This window comes from Toxorhynchites rutilus, chromosome 1 (assembly GCF_029784135.1).
Source record: "Toxorhynchites rutilus septentrionalis strain SRP chromosome 1, ASM2978413v1, whole genome shotgun sequence".
NCBI classification, from domain to species: Eukaryota; Metazoa; Arthropoda; class Insecta; order Diptera; family Culicidae; genus Toxorhynchites; species Toxorhynchites rutilus.
Window position 1 is genome coordinate 36,670,766 of NC_073744.1, and position 18,150 is coordinate 36,688,915.

Genomic DNA, 18,150 nt, shown 5'->3' on the forward strand with positions numbered 1-18,150 from the left:
ATTAAATTTCTACAGCGTTTTTTCCGTGATGCAATTTGATGTGACACACCCTTTATTCATCCAGAGTGAATTTTGTATCGACGACGATGTTGAATTAAAGAGGCTTTAAAGTTTTCAGTTCATTCGCGTCTAAATTTTGTATCGTCGGCCCATCCCGTTAAGTAGTCCTCGTTCTTTCGATGCAACGTGGCATCGAGAAAGAAACTACAGTGGTAGACATTCGTTTAGCAGCACCCTATTTTTCCTCAATATTTTTAAAAATAAGTCAATTCTCTGTACAATTTTGCTCAAAAAAAACGATTATTGTTTATTTTCGTCCAATTCATTCTAAAAAAAAAGTTTAAATTCACTTTTTGTTTTCTAAGTAAATCAAATATGTGGAATCAGAGTGGACATTCGTTTAGCCGCATCCTAAGATTTCAATAAAAAAAATTGTGCGGCAAATTTCGAGTCCAATCGGTAGCTAATATTTAGTTTTCGGATCACTTTGAAATCACTTTGAAAACTCGATTTGGAGTCAGACAGCTTTTAAAGTGTTGCCATATTGATCATAGCCCAACATTCCTGAATTACTGCCTTGAGACTGGAAATGATGTCAAATTGTCATCCGTTTGCATAGACCATCTCGGCCAAGATTCTCCATAGGTTCTCTATGGGATAGCAATCGACTGCCAGCAGGTCAGTCAAGAAGCGGAATGGCCTTCTCGGCAAACCATGTTTTCGATTGTTTGGAAACGTGGATCTATGCACAATCCTGCTGAAAAAAACGACATCCTCGGTAGCGTTATTCTCAATATGGCCAATCAAAACGCCTTCAGTAATTGAAGATACTTTTCGGAGTTCATTCGGGTGAAAATGAAACAAATGAGAAGCTTGCTGTGATAGGAAACGGCTCCCCACACTGTCAAACTTCCGCCCCCAAAGTTTCGCTTCGATCTCACGACATGCCGTTGACTTAAATTGTACCAATAGCAACTGTAACAGTCCGGACCATCCAAATTGAACTTTTTTAGCTGAAAAATACAACATTTCTCCATTCTAGTTTCCATTCCATGTATTGCCGGGCGAAAATGAGATGGTTCTGCTTATGGGTGGCGGTCAGTTTCGGCTTCCCTTGAGGTTTCTTCCACATGATGTTTGGTGACTCATTCAAGATGAGCGCAAGATGCCTCTTCGTTACTGGAACAACCGATTCTGCCTTAATGTATGAGCAGGACATCGTTTCCTGGTTGCTTCGTGTCTTATTCGACCGTTAAGACGCAAAGTAACTTTGGTGTCCCCATTTGTTGGTCGTTATGTCCCATATTTCAGGCACTATTTAAATAAATTGTGTACCACTTTCTCAGATAGACCAATTTTTGTTACGATCGAACGATTAGAAAACTTTTGTTCACTGAATATCTTTATTATTTTCCGCCCCTCTTCCGTCAATAGAATACCTTTCGCCATTCCTTTAAATTCTACGTAAATCACTAATCTGACCAACTTCTTACGTTGCACATCTAATATTTATCTTGTAAATTGAACATTCCCAAGTATTTTTTTTGAAAAACCACAGAAAAAGGCTTGTTGATTATGCGAAAACTCGATTTTTATGCCCTGCGGCTAAACGTATGTCTCGGGAAAAAACGACGTTTGAATGTTTATATCCACCGATGCCGCCTTGTGTGTGTGTGTGTGTGTGATTGTGACACACGTCCTTTCAATAAAAGTGACTTAAATATACTATCACTACAGCAAATAAGTAAGAACATTCCTAGTTGTTTGTAAGTGTTTCAAGTTTTTTTTCAAGTTTTTTTCAAGTGCGGCTAAACGAATGTCTATCACTGTATACTCTGGAAGCTAACTCTCGAATTGGATGAAACGGAAGAATGCTGCTTTTTGCATTGTTGCGTTGTGTGAGCGGCGAATAAGATGGACACGTTACATTGTTTACTTGTTTTACTATAAATGTCTCGGACAAAAACATAGAAGGGGATATTATATTTTCTCTTTATGTTTGTGTGTTGTAATCTAAATGCATCCATTAACCCTTTCGTGTAAAACATCGAGTCTCACTCGTGGTGTACTTGCATAACATAGGGCGCTAAAACGCTCAGCAGAGTAGTGAAATCACTTGATGTATGACGTATTTAATAATACGGGAAGGGGTTAATCGAAGGTGTATTAACGTTGAACGTTGAGTGTGCTCCCGTGGCCGAGTGGTTAGCTTTATAACTAACATGCCGGGTGATCGGGTTCGATTCCCGTTCTGGTCGGGGGAATTTTTCGTCAAAGAAATTTCCTCCGACTTGCACTGTGATCACGCGTATTCTAGAGCTTGCCACTCAGAATGCATTCAAGGCGTGTTATTTGGCATAGAAATCTCAACTAAGTACTAATAAAAAATGACGCAAGTAATACTACGTTGAGACGGCGGAGTTCCTCTAGGAACGTTAGTGCCATTGAAGAAGAAGAATTAACGTTGAAAATCTTTAACTTTTTCCACCCGAAACATTGAAACGGGCCCCTATATTGAAAGATTAGACGTAGGTCTGCGTCAAAATATAATTACAAAAATAATATTATTTTTTTACAACACCGCCCAAAAACTGAATCAAACCCTGTTTCAATCCTGGCATTGCTCGTCTGGCAAGTGCAAATCCAGCGCCGTATACTATTAATCTTTTTCACTCGGTCAGACAAACTCTCCATGACGCCTCAAGCTGGAGCACTTATACGCGTATAGGTGTCGGGCGCAGAGCCAATTCACTTTTAGTCGACCGTGCCAGCGCTGGTGTCAGTCGCAACTCCATCGCACAATCGGACGGTCGCAGTTTCGCGGATCGGCGGTTTAATTTCGAAAACCCGCGGAGTAGAAGGCTATCTGCCGTCTGCCGTCAGAGCCGCCGCTTTATCAGGGCAGCTCAGGTTTCGTGAGTGTGAGAAATTCTTGGGTTTTCGATGTGTTGTTGTTAGCATTGTCGAGACTGCGAGTGTATAGAAAACAGATGTAAAGAATTTGTTTAGACAAAAGAAGCTGGTCGGGACCAAACAAATAGTCCGGCGGTGCTGAAGCGAGTGAGTCATAACCCCGTGTGTGGTTCCGAAGTGACCGATTGAAACATTCATGGTAGCGCGAAAATTGTAAGCTAAGTAAGTTCAATGCACTTCCACTTTATAAGAATAATTTAAAGTCAACGGTACTAATGGTCAGTGTTGCGAATGTGCGGATGTGGCGAGAACCTCAAATTGTCAACGCCGACCAAATGAGTGCTGTTGCTATCTAGCACGCGAAACTACGCGATAAGAACGACAGTGAACAAAACAAGTGACAACCTCCAGCTAGAGCTCTACTGGCTGTAGGTTCTGTTTTTGTGAAATAAACACCTCATCGCGCCGCATCGAGTGTGTGCAAATTTGAACCCACGCAACTGATCTGAATTCAAGCGCACGACGTCGGGGTTGGTCAGTAGGGTCTACGGTATCAGGTAACAGCCTTTTCGCTGAGAACAACTTGCTGCGGGCTTAATAAGGCAATTGAATGCGCTTTGCTTGGGTATTCATTGTTTTCTTGTTGTGCAGCGTTGGCTGAAAAATTGCATTTGGGTGTTTATGAGTTACAATCCGGTCTATTTTGTTTGTTTAATTTGTCCACCATATGATTATTTCTTGAGCAAATGCTGCACCAATCACTGCTGAAGGTTTCGTATCCTTTAGTATAGATTTGATATTGAGTGACAAAATAACCAATGAGATGCATATGTCAATGAGTTACCGATATTCAAGATTAAATCCTCTGGAAATTCTTCGAATTAGTATCGATTCACGAAGTGAATGTACCTTATGAAAACTGTGAATCATTAGTTTGTACATGGAAAAACCATGATTAAACAAAGTCTAATGAGGTACCGGAACATTGAAAATAAAACAAAATATTTTTTACGTTTTATAGAAATATGCGATCGCTCAAAAGCTTGTTACCAAACGTCGTTTTGATTTTTGTTTGTTTTCATTTTGTTACGTCGATAGTTTACACAAATGCTTTGAATAAAGAAAAGTGTACTTGAAGTCACGTTCAATGTTAAATGTAGTCTCCGCTAGGACAACACAATGTTTGTAAGTGGGTTCGTGAATGTCATGAACTAAGAGCTGCTCATCGCCTCCCAATATCTCTCGTAATGTTTATTAAGAAACTTATTTTTGCAACAATCAATTAAAAAAATTGAAACAAAACGGGAATAGAAAAAAAATTAACAGTTGTGTTATCGCATAGTTGGAAACTTTTTTAATTGTGATTTAATGACATTTTACGAGCTTTAAACATGAATGCAAATGATTCTTTCATGACTGAAAAAAAGGGAGATATTTATTTTATTGTGGAAGATAAATTCACTTCAACATTTCCGTCAGAATTTGGTAGAGAAACGCTGAGCCACGATGAAAGTAAGCTAGTAATCCACAGAGTATGAGCCAATTTCCCCAGAGAACATTGAAAGACGGCGTAATTTCATTCAAAATAATGCAGAACAGTCTGCGAAAATTATAGAAAAGGAACTGGGAATTCTTCAAACAGCTTTGAATGAGTTGACCTCGAGGATGACTAAAACGATCAGACAGATGACTAAAATGATTGACTGAAGGCCTTTTTGTTTGCAATTCATTTTCTGACCGCACATTCTGGTCACAAACAGTGACTATAATGTACCAAGATGGTAGAACATTTGAGCCCAGAGTTTCTCAATCTCTTCAACTTCGCGATTTTGATCGTTGGTTACTATTAGGTATCACAAGGCCCCCTGAAATACGAGTGTCGTTCAAAAAATAAGTTTCAGTGCCTCAGAAATCGCGGAAAAATAAAGTTAGGACAAAAAACAAGGTGATTTTCGTAATCCACGTTTTATTTTCTATTGTTCTACATAATCGCCAAAGACTTTTACACCCTACACCATACACTGAACACAATTCTCGATGAATTTCAGCTATTTCACTATTGTTTTTCGCGGTCAGAAAATGAATGATAGAACGTAACTCATATTTGGACTGGGATTTTATGCCGCACTCCCATTTTAAAACTTAATAAAACACGAACGACGCGTTCGATCCGACCAAGGTTTCTTGCAAACTGCTCACAAATGTGGTGAAATCACATGGTAAAAGTTTGTAGTTCCGACTTTTCATGTGAGATGGCGCTGGGGCACTGAAACGTACATTTTGAACGACCGTCGTATATATGATAGTATTTGTAATGCTTACCGGCGATTTTCTGCAAATTCCATGAGTTAGAACGGTTTTGTGTATCACGAATTATTTTCAGTAGATGTGATAGTCAACATATAAATTTGGAAGCGGGCACTTAATATGATTTCAATGAGAAATCAGCTGATTGAATTGATCATTGAAAAAGTCTAACAATTCAGATTAACTTTATTTATAAAGAGACTGAAAAATCGGGATGAATAATTTCTTCTCGCTAATAATTTCTAATTTGCTTGTATAAAAATACTCAAATTGTAATGTACTTATGTAAAAAAAAAACGATTTGAGGTGAGTCTTTTTTATAGCAGCTTCTATCATTTGACAGAAGTGACACTGAAATCCTTCATTTGCCGAAGAAATCCAGAAATGGACTCAGAGGCGATCTGGCGTATGGGTTAACAATCTTACCTCTCACGCTAAAGGTCACGAGTTCAATTCTCACTCCCGACATTTGTAAAGTGTCGAACCAGCCAGAGGCCAAAAGTCACTATAATACAGCAAAAAACTGCGAGCTGTCGTTCGGAGAGGAATGAATCGAAAGATTCGAAGACTCCGTTAACGAAGAAAAGAAGAAGAAGGAACAGCGAGTTTTCATGGGATCTTCGTAGCCAAAGAGTTTTGCATCCGCTTACTAAGCGAATGATCGTGGGTACAATGCAATGACTTTCCATTAATTGATTTCTTAATACGCCTTTTTCAAGGCTAGAAAAAAATATTAAATTTATATTATCTGTCAATCATTCAAGTTGCTGCTCTTTCGAGCAAGCAAATATAAAAAGCAATAGAAATGAAAAAAAACCTCGACTTTTAAACATACAACTGCGGCTTTCACTAGGAGTTCCAAATAAAAAAAACATGTTTTATAAAATAGTTTTACGTTAATAACTGTCTCTGCTGTGTACGGATTATACATGCTATGATTTGCGATGGCCTAATCCGTTTAAATCGGCGAAATGGAAAATAATTTTTGTTAAATATTTACCGAGAATTTGTGAAGCCTCTTATGAAGCAATTCAACCCAGTCATCGAAACACTTTTCATGACTGTATTCAGGAATCACCTTTAGCTCACGTAGTGAATTTGTTTTTACAATGTTGTAAAAACGGGTCCCACGAAGCGGTAATTTGAAAATAGGAAAAAGCCTCACTCATGTCTCGTGGTCAGTAATTGTGTGTTGATGAACGTGGGATCAAAATTTGATCGTTCAAGCATGTTTTTAGCAACTTGGTTGCGATGAAACTGTTGAAAAAAATCTCTTTTGGCACTAGTTGTGCAGCGACTTTTCTCGTGCCCAGATGACCAACCAAAATATAACGAACGGTCTTGTAAGAGATGAATTATCACGGGCTGCCTTTCTCAAACTTGATTTTTTTCCAACCCGAAGGATTTCCGGCCATCCTTCCTCTTTTTTGTCGATGTTTTCATCAGTTGAAGAGGGTGATGGTGGTCCTTGACGTGACAAATCGTACTTACCAATTACGATTACAAATTGAATGCCTTCTACCATTCATACACTCATGTTTTCGACATAGTTGAATCACCAAATATATTCTGCAACGTTTTCGACACAAGAAATTTTTTTTTGCAACACCAAATTTTATTGAACAATATTCTAAAATAGGAAAAAAATCACTTGTCCAAAAAATTACTCCTATACTCGCGTTGGAGTCGTCACAGAATGGTTGTAATAAAAAGTGATATACGTCCTACGAACGGGACGGGAAACTTTCGATACGCTAAACAATGAATGATTGATTTATCGGTCTGTGAGACCAAATCGCGAGTATAGGAAGGTTGAAATCATATTTATTATAATATGTTCTTTTTGAATTTCGTTCATGATGCACTGAGAATAATAAATGTTTTTCTTATAGAAAAAAAAACAATTTGAATTCCAGAAAAAACAGTGACAAAAGAAGTCCCCAGATCAGGAAAGCTTCAAATAAGCTTAACTGAAGGCAAACAAGAACATTTAAATAATTGTTCTGGTCTCCTTTAGCCTTCAAGCCCTCCTGTAAACGCTTCAGCATGCTCTCCACAAGGTTTTCAATGGTTTGTAAGTCGAGTAGTTCGCACACGGGCTCCAGGGCTTCAAAATGATTGTTTATAATGGTGACACTGGTTTTGTCAACCCTGGCGTCGAGGATGACCCACATAGGGCTCAGATCCGGACTTTGTGGGGGTCATTCAAGGGGTTTGATGCGACACGACCGGATGAATGACTTTTTTACTTTGGCTGTGTGCTTCGGATCGTCATCCTGCTGAAAAACGGAGCGCTCTTTAAGGCTAGTCTTGATGAGAGAGACCTCGAGATTGTCACGTAGGATGTTTCAGTATGACTCTGCCGTCATAATTCTGTCATTTTTCACCGAGCTGCCCACCTTACCACATGAAAAGCATTTCCACACCATCACGTTGCCTCCCTTGTGCTTGGCCGTCCCTTGTATGAGACGCTTCTGTAGCTCTTCGCCCGACTTGCACCACACACAAACCCGCCTCTATCGACTGAAAAGCTCAAATTTGAATTCGTCTGTCCACAGCACCGTTTTCCAGTGCTCCAGCGGCTTTCAGCGTGCTCCTTGGCGAATTGGAGCCATTTGGCAGTGTCGGCCTTGCTAATGGAAGGCCGATTGAAAGCCGTTCTGCTCAACCCATGCGCTTCGATGCAAAGACGGATAGTCTGATGTGAAACCGAAAGTTGAAACTCTTCCAGGATTCCGGGATGATCTATTTTCTGCTTTGGTATCTGTTTTGGGTTTCCTTCTCTCCCTGGGCAATTCACCACCGATCCGATCGTCTTCAGCTTTTTAACCCTCCTATACTCGCGCATACGGTCTGACAGACCGAGAATCAATGAGATGGCTGAATTAAATGAATATTTAAACTGAGTGATATTAAAGAAACAATATTTTCTGGAGTTTTTTCATTCAATCATATCTTTTTCTTTCAATAAATACTAATAACGTCTAGAAATACATAATATAAATATTTCAGAGACACGCACAGTGTGTCAGTATACGAGTTACGATTATACGCGCGAGTACAGGAGGGTTAAAAACTTTTCCGACCGCTGCCCTGCTGATGTCGTACTTTTTGGCAACCACCCGGTGCTATTCCGCCGTTCTCGACATCTCGAACGACCGATTCTCGGATGCACAAAGGATTTGTTCTTGAAATTACTGCGTTCTCCATTTTTCTCGATGATGTCGAGCAGTGTGAGCACGTATACAAATGCTCCAGGGTCAAGCCAGTTGTTCCTAAACGTCAAAATACTAACAACATAAACAATCGAGGGTTCTAACGATGGAAATTTATCGAAAAAATATCGATATTCACAGGGTGGACTTCATTTAATCACGGTTTTTTTTTTGGAATACAAACTGTTTTTTTCCAAAACATTGATTTTTCTCAACATGAATGAAACATAGAAAAAGAATTAACATAATATTAATTTGATTAATAAGATTTTAAAAATGATTACAATGTATTTACTATTTATTTTAACGAGGAAAATGGAATGAAATGAGTGGGTACCGTTTTGTCTCATATTCCGAACAGTCTCAAGTTCCGAACACTTCATTTTTAAATGGGAATTTACTGAACTTTCATGTTATAAACAATTGTGTAGTAAAATCCTAACATTCTTTGGTTGAAGCCTATACATTTTGAAATTCATTTACAGGTATCGATACTGCCTATAATTTATAATACTAAACATTTACAAAAAAATTATAAAATATTTGCATTAGCAAATTCCGTAGAAAACAAGCATTGTGAATTTTTCAATTTTTGTAGTTAAAACTACTTTAATTGCTGTTTATATGTTCGCTCGGTAAGAATCTCGTTACGAATCTACTATTAATTATTGAATTGTTCGTAATTTGAATCAAGTTTCGATGCATGAATCGAATTCCGAAACAAAATGTTTGAACACACCATTTTCCGACAAATACAGCGATAGTTCACAATTTGGGGTACAAGGACAATCCCATCCACTGATTCGATTATACAGCCATTCTATGCCAACCCGATATAGTGGTTCTCCGATTTCCGTGAAAAGTGTTCTTTATCGCAAAATATCAGACCCGTATTTTTTTTATTTTTTTGTGAGGGTGACCATTTCTATTTTAGAGTGGTCCAAAAATTCATTATTTCCTAATTTTTTTTTTCTAAAAATGATTTTTTTCCAAAAAAAAACATAACTTTTCAACTACTGGACCGATTCAGATGATCGACATATCAAATTAGACCAGTTAGCTGGTCTTTTTTTTAGAAAACACTATATCTGCAAATTTGAAAAATTTAAAAATTATTTTCATTATACGTATTTCTTTTTTATAGTTTTCATCGTCTCGGGACCAAGGGCGATATTTTTTTATATTTTTTTATTGAAAGTTGAGGTTTTTTTACATAACATATCCAAAAATCAGAAGTGTGCTTCTTTTTTGTTTCTGAATTATAATTTTTCAAAGTTAATCGACGGTATAAAAATTATGTTTCCCTTTTTTCCAAAAATGACGTTTCCCAAAAATTCATAACTTTTGCACTACCTAACAGATTTGGATAATCGACATATCAAATTGAAGTCAATGAGCTAGTCTTCTTTGAAAAAATATTGAATTTGCAAAAAAAAGGGAATCCTATTCGCATAGATCTCGTCAAGTCGCATAGGAGTATCGAACGAAGACTAAATCATGTTAACTTTGAAAAATAATAACTCAAAAACAATGAAAAAATACACCTCTGATTTTTGGATATGTTATGTAAAAAAACCTCAGTTTTCAACAAAAAAAAATATAAAAATATATAGTTCCCTTGGTCCCGAAATCATGTAAACTAGAAAAAACGAACACAACCGATAAATACGAAAACCAAATCCAGTTTTCTTGCGAGTAAAATATTTCTCCACAATAGACTAGCTTTTTCGCTTTCATTTGATATATTGATCATCTGAATCGGTCCAGTAGTTCAAAAGTTATGATTTTTTTTAAACAAATGCATTTTGGCTGTTCGGAATTTGAGACAAAAGTGTTCGGATTATGAATCAGTGACATAAATGGTGTTCAGAATTTGAGACAAATGTGATTAATGTAATTTTTAGTTTTACACCATGAAAATATATTCAAAGCTTAAATGTTCGGAATTTGAGACAAAATGGTATCAGCTACGGTAACCGACCCAGAGATCTTTTTGGTTGTTCAGCATATTGAGGAGGACGATGAGCGACGAGTGTTCAATTTATCCAAACATGCCAGCCAGTATTACGCAAATCACACCATTTGCTTCTTACAGTTCCACCAATTTCATCAACAACAGTCGACATTCTGTTTGAGGTTACGTCTCCATTTGATTTTTGATTGATTGATCAATCCGCGTCTTCGATTTTGGATAAAAACACACTAAACAATTCAAGCTATTATCCTCGTCGCCAACTTGACCCCAACAACAATAAATACTCGATGTTATGAAGCGAGAATCATTTACTCAGTTTAACTTTAAAATTATTTTAACCATCAACACTGCCGTCGACCCAAAAAGAGAAATGTCGGAAGTCATGGTATGCTAATTGCTATCATTCTATTGTAAAATTATAACATTGAACATTTGCCTATTCACTGTTGGTAACTATATTTTCTATAACATCTAGATATACTATATCGAGCTATAGTTTTTCTACCAAAAATGTCAACGGTTATGAATGTGCCATTAGAAAAATTTTAAAATTTTTGCTATTTAATCTGATTCAGAAAATTGTGATTTTTATTAGCCACCAATGTACGTACAATGTTTTAACAAATCAGAAACGGTCGGGATCAATACATTTGGCACGGAGTTGCCCCATAGACTCACTCACCGTAGCCTATTTTCGTCGAACTGATTTTCCTTAAACAATCCAAAAGACCACTTCCTCTCACCAGCCAGCCAACTTGCAAAGTAGGTCAGAACATTACTTTAAATCCAGCATCAACAACAGGTACAGGTACTCTCTCATCAGTGCGCATTAATGGCATTGACTCCATACATAAATGCAGCATAACCTGTTGTGAAGTGTTCCACAAGTGTCTGTGCTCTCAATGTCCAACGGGAGGAAATTTCTCCACGACAAGTCAGGCAGAGAGGGAGATCGTACCTTCCGCGTCGTCGCTAGATTCCTCTGGTCACGATCACGTCCCAATGGATCACCATCATTCATCAGCCCGCGGAAGTGTGTGGAAGAAGAAAAAGAACACAACATTCACCGACAGCGTTGATCTTGCCGCGTAAACCTAGGAAAGTGGTACTTTTCCTCTCGGTCCAACTTTTGTCTGATTTATGACGCATTCGGTCGGTGTGCTTCAATTCTTGTGGTAGGCTTTTTGGCGAGCCACAGGCCCTCTGGCTGGGATTGTTTTGTGTTCTTCGTTTCGTATTACTGCAACCAAACCAGCTTTCTCGAACCGAATGATGAAGGTTTACAGCGGATCATTTCACTTTCCGGACATGACAGCGCGGATGGATTTGTTGAAGGTGTAATCAGCCTATGGGATGCTGAGGTGGTTTTTAAGGTTAAGTTTGTTGTGTACAGTTGTGAATCTCTGATGGAAGTTATTTGGTGTGTTTTTGCAAATTAGCCTATCGTCACGCGGTGAGTTGATCTCGAATCATCCCACGCGGCATCAACCAAAGATGGATTGGTCTTCCACTTCATCTTTCCCACCGCGTGGCACACAACGGTGATCGAAGATCGTGGCACACAAAAGAACAAGATAAAAGCTTGTTATTTGCGGGAACTGCAAAAGTTTAATCCTCTACAAAACCTATTGCATTCCGCTGTTTTTATGAACATATACACGAATCAACCGATGACTAGCAAGATTAAAAGAGATTCGTTTGGATTTTTTTATTCGCCATCCTATTAACTCTTCATTCTTTTCACCATCTCTCAACATTCCAGCAACTGAAGTCAGTTTTCTCCGTACACAAGCGTTTTTTTGTGTCTGTAAACACAGTACCGGTAGACATCAGTGAAAATAACAAACAGAGCTTGGAACAACAGTCCACTCCGAACAGACCTTGTCCACAGATCCAACGAAACCTGATGCAATGGACACGTCGCAGCAATCGATTGCGTCGGCTCGGCGCAGCAGCATTCCCGTTCCGAAGCGCAAGAGTTCCCTCCATCTGTACATAGCCAACCAGCTGGGGTCAGCGTCGTCGAGCGGCAGCTCCCGTTCGTCCTCTTCGTCGGCATCCTCGATGTACGAAGAGCAGTTGGGTGTAGTCAGCACACCGATCAGTTCAGCCTCGCCGTCTCGGTCCGGTACGGCCATGAGCTTGCCGATCGTGCCCCGGGCTAGCAGTATCAGCAACCATCCCGCCGAATGCATCATCAACTCCAGCGAGTATCTGTCCCTTCGCGAGAACCATAACCGGCTGATCAACAAGTGCGAAGAAAGTGAGTATGATGCCGCGCGAGCGGTCTTTTTTTGGCTCTCGCCTCTGGGCCTTAATTATACCAATGTGTTTTTTTCGGTTTATGGTTCAATTTAAGAAGGAAGTTGTGTTTCTTTTATTAGTCATTTCGAAAGGTCGGACAGTTCCAGCTGGACTGATGAATGCAAATTAAATGTTGCGGACGTGGAGTTTGTGACTTTTATAGATCTTTTGCCGAATTTGTACAGATTCAGTTCCGTGTTTAGGTCCACAGTTTCAAGCATAGGGTAAATGAGGGATAATTACCGTTCCACTTCACTTTATCTTAATGTTTTCAATGGGGTATTTGTATATGGAAAAAGCACTACACTCATACCCGATCGTACGTTTAAGCCTATCTCACCTCTTTCGGATTCCAGTTGGAAGCCATGTTCTGTTTACATTCCTTCTCCATTTGATTGTTATGCATAATTACATGCAGGGAAAGGAATGCGTTCAATTCGCACATTCGCTGTTTAGCTCAATGCCATATTATTTGTAAACACACACACACACACCTTTATGAAAGTTTAGAACATGTATATAATTAGATGTTGAAGTTAATATTCATAAATAAAAACTCGCGCATGATTATCACGCTAATTCGCTACACATAAAGAGAATCGAATCTTTACTGGAGATTGACGAGCTAAGTAAGCTGCCAAGTCCGGACCCCACGTGTGGTATCGAACCGAAGATGCCATAGTACCATTCATAGGACCAAATTTTACTGACATAATCGACTGCCATTCGAATATCTGCGAATACCAATACACCATCAAAATTTGGAGAGGATGTTTCTCTACAAAAACATTCAAGGGGGGACCCCGGTTTGGAAGATCGAAAAAATGGAACTATTGTTTTCTTTTTGTATTTTTGGGAAGCTTATGGCCTCAGAAATGTTGTCCTAAAAGGATTGGCAAGTTAATTGCAACTTAGACATACTATGATAATCAGTATGAATTGTCGTGGAAAGACATTGCAGGAAATAGCAGCTGCTGTCGGAAGAACCCACTCTACAGTAAAGAAAATCATAAACAAGTGGAAATACGAAGGAACCATGGAAAATCTACCGGTAGAGAACGCAAACGTATTCTATCTTCTGCTGATGAAAGGGGTAATTGTTCGAACATTGCGAAAGAATCCTAAAACACACATTCTTAAATTCACTACCGAAGTAGCCGGCTTCATTGGAAGATCTGTCTGCGCAGACACTGTCCGGAGAGCAGCATACAGGATTGATTTTTGTTATCTATTAACATTTCTAAATTGATTTCAATTTTCGTTTCAAGAAAAACTTAAACTGTACACTCAATTATGCAACGTCTTACACTACAATAGATTAAACTAATGGTCGCAGTGGTACAATGCTCCTACAGAAGAAGATGCAACGTCTTAATTAGAGATTTTTCGTTTGTATTTTTCAACATGAAGTAGAAATATGACCATTTTGATTTTTCTCTTACCACTACATGAGAGTAAAATGGAACGATTTTACGATGAATATAAGTCGCATTTCATTATTTATTTTTTAATCCCGAAAAACTCAACAATAACAAACCAGCACGAGTTGTATACTCAATTTTGCGACTGACTGGAGATTGAATTTGGGATAGACAGTGCAAATACTTTTTTTTTATATTATTTTAGAGATTGGAACCCCTTCATCATTAGCAATACACTGGCCCGGTGAAGGTATAGTTGGAGCCAGAATCGACTATAGGGGTCATAAATATTTCAAAATTATATTACACCAGCTGAGAGTGGGACCAGTAGCTTACTTGGTAGTAATTTGCCCGACAAACTTAAATTTGCAAACAGACCTGTCCACTACGAAGGAGTTAGACACAGCTTCACTGGACGATGGGGTGAACGCAATGTACTGGAAAAAAGGTAATGAAGATGGTAGAGTTTCGAGCGACATAGCATGCGCTGCCATAACTATTTCTCAAATAGTGACGTCAGTCGTTGTGTTTATCTTTGATTGCCCACCGCATCCATGTGAAAAAGCTATTTTCAGGAAGTAATTTATCAATTAAAAACGTTACTTTTTTTAGTGTTTCCGCTGAATATAAGGCTAATGTGATAGCGTGCAGTGAACATTTGTGAAATCACGTCGGAAAAGATGGATAAAAGTGATATTTCCATGTGCCATTTTCACTCCCCCACGTTCATAGAAACAAACGTATTTTCATTATTTTAACGTTATGAAGTGGATGTTTCGAAGGCTCTCAGTGTCGGTGTGTATGATATAAGAGAATAATCGCCAATTATTCAAAATTTCACCGAACATGTTACTGCTTTCGAGAACTAAGCATACGACAGCTCTCTGGACCTTTTTACCACATAAATAATCGAGATAAGCCATGATACAATTGTCATCTGTTAAAAAACCAACAGTTGAATAATTTCATGAGAATTTTGGCTCAAATTATCATGCAACCGTGAGTACTTTCAACATTGCTTTGTATCTTCCATATAAATTTCATATTGAATGCAAATGATTACGACACGATATTTTGCATGCCAATACATATATACTTCGCCTACTGCTCCACCTCTATATGTACCTCATTGGGGTGAACGGAACCCGTAATGCCGTCAACAGTTCTACGGAAGCTGCATTAGGTAGAGTATGGTATGCATTTACTGCACAAATAGTGTTACAGCAACTTGATGGTCAAAACATATGTCACACTGCCTGCAATCGACAAGCGGTAGTCGACTGCTTCAGTGACAACCCGTTTAGTCGAACACACGAAGTGCCGCCATCATCGACAATTTTTCAGAAAATTGACTGCGACAAGGTAAGACGTGTTTCTCGTGGCTTACAAGAAGTTTAGTTGATTCCTAGCTTAGCGTGGAATTTTACAGGTGAACAATTCCATGCCAGATCGGCCAGACAACAGCAAATTTTGATTCGATCCTCTCCGATTTTTCTGAAACTTGGTACTTATGATTTTTTTTCTGTATTATAGTTACTTTCAACACTTTTGGCTGGTTCGTCACTTTTATTTCCATTCTTGGAAGAATGTTGGGAGTGATAATTGAACTCGTAACCTTTAGCATGTGAGGTACGGATGTTACCACTACGCCAGATCGGCTCCACATGGTACTTATGATGGAAACTACCTAAAAATACAATTTTCATTATAATAGAACCAATTTAAATTACGGCTGATTTTTGAAAAGGGTGTATTCAAAATCATTAAGCTTTCTTTCAAAAAATCGTAACTCAAAATCCAGATGTTTGATCAAAATCTGATGTTTGACAAAGTTGTTGAAAAATCAATTACCTATTTCCTATTACCTATTTAAAATACACTGTTAAAAAATAATACTCGAAAATTGAATTTAATATAACAAAATTTTATATCTCAAAACACTCCCTCTTCCTTTTTTTTTATGTATATTTTTATTGGTAACCCCTTATAATTTGACAAAGTTTGACGTATAGTGATGCCGTGTCGGACTCACCAAAATAGAGATATGAGTTTTTGAAAACTTATTAAATTTCAATACATTGTGAAATAGTAGCCATTTAAGAAAAGTAACATAAAAAAGAAAGCTACATGCGATTCTACATGACAAACTATACATCACATTTTATCCCAAGACCAACCGCTCTCGAGATATAAGCAATTTCTGATAATGAAAATAGTTTTAGTAAAATATCGAAATCTCAGTTGTAGTGTGCAGCAACCGTGTGAATTTTCTGATTTTTCACGAACATTTTTTTTTCCAAAATATATATTTTTATCAAGGCTCATCATGGCGTCAGCCTGGCAGGGCCGGGAGTTCAATATTTCAACAATGTTTGCCTTACAACTTTCACGAACATGATTTCACAATAATAACAATTATACAACTCTCCCAGCTCTAGTGACCAGCGTTTTGCTGAACTTTCAGATAACTTTAGTTAGAACATTTTCTAAATTTCAGTGCAATCAATATCATAGCTGGTGATTCCATTATTAATTTGTTTGATGAACAAAATTCTTCCCAATTGAAGTACCTAATGGATTATTTTGGATTAAAACAAGCTGCCAATACAGCAGAACATTGATTGACCAAGTATATACAAATTTTGATGCGGTTAAATCATCTATCGTTAATGAACTGAAAAAAAAACAGATCACGAAACTATATTTATCAGTTTCAATGGGCGTGAATTAAATGATAGAGTCTTGAAAAAATGCTGGAGAAATTATTTGAAGAATGCCTTGTGTGAGCTTGTTACTGGGATCTTGAATTCCTATCCGGTATCGGGTGATTTAGAAATCAGAGCATCTTTTCTTACGGATTCTCTGCGAACATGTACCAAAAAATTAGTTGAGCAAAAATTGGTTGAGCCAAAACACAAGAACTTTTGGTAAGAGAATACCTAAAGTTCTTGTTTTTTGGCTCAACCAATTTTTGTTCAACTAATGCGAAATAATACTAATAAACGCATAATTCTAATGCGTAATGCGTTTGATTTTGCGTTGTTACAGATTCACTTCCTCAGCTCTTATGCAAAAAACAATTCAATGGCTATCTGTGAAGCAAAGGATTGTGTATTCAACCATGGTGTTCGTTGTTAAAATCATAAATGGATTGCTACCTCGATATTAGTGTGATCGAATTGAAAGAGGAACTGATTTTCATCGATATAATACCAGAAATGCTACCGAAGTACGATCACCTAGCTTTTTAAGTAGAGTGTCACAGAACTCCCTATTTTATAAAGGTGTTACTTATTTCAATTCGATGCCAAGGCACATTAAAGGAGCCACTATAATAGCTGATTTTAAACGGCATGCATGCATTTCACATGTCAAAAATGCAATATGAATGTTGAGATTGTAATCGACGAAGTTGTTTTGGAACTAATTTACAAGAAAGAACTGCCATCTTCGTCTCAATGATAATTAAGGATTTTTTAAATGTTTGCAGAAATTGAAAAAAAAATAGAAAGTAGTCTACATCAGTTTGAGCCATGATGAATCTGAATTGTGATAGGGATTAAATCATAGTAGAGTTAGTTCTCATAGTGGAATTGATACAAAGGAGCACAGCTATGATTGAAGTTTGGTTGAAGATCGAGAGAGCGAATGTTACCAAGTAAAGAAGGCCCATAAACGATTTCTGAAGGATCAAGCAGACAAACGTCAAAATGAACGGAAAGGCTACAACCTGAAATTTATCCAACGGGTCAAATGTTTGATTAATCTGGGGATCCGAACAGTTTGTCTGATAAATTTAGCAGACATGTTTCAGTGAACTCAGAAAATGCTACGGGATGGCTTGACGAGACAGCAAACGCGTCTTTATGTGACTTGATTAAACTGAAAGATTTGTTGTGTACTTCTTACAAGCAGTTCAAAGAAACTTTTGAATGGATGAAGCTGAGTGAAAGTTCGATATCACAAAGAGAAGATGTCATATCTGTAGATTAAATCAGTTGGTTTTTTTTTGACA

General features: G+C 37.9%; 1 protein-coding gene across 2 annotated transcripts in view; it reads left to right on the plus strand.

Moving 5' to 3' along the window:
• Positions 1 to 2,690: 2,690 nt before the first annotated feature.
• Positions 2,691 to 18,150, plus strand: part of LOC129778890 (arp2/3 complex-activating protein rickA) — a 31,200-nt gene continuing 15,740 nt past the window's right edge. Inside the window, exons 1-2 of one of the 2 annotated variants that reach the window (XM_055786053.1) lie at positions 2,691 to 3,135; positions 12,173 to 12,673. In XM_055786053.1, the coding sequence (XP_055642028.1) occupies positions 12,322 to 12,673 (352 nt within the window). In that variant the 5' untranslated portion in view covers positions 2,691 to 3,135; positions 12,173 to 12,321. Of the gene's footprint in view, positions 3,136 to 3,184; positions 3,471 to 12,172; positions 12,674 to 18,150 lie in introns of those variants that run through there. The other variant, XM_055786063.1, reaches the window with a different exon arrangement.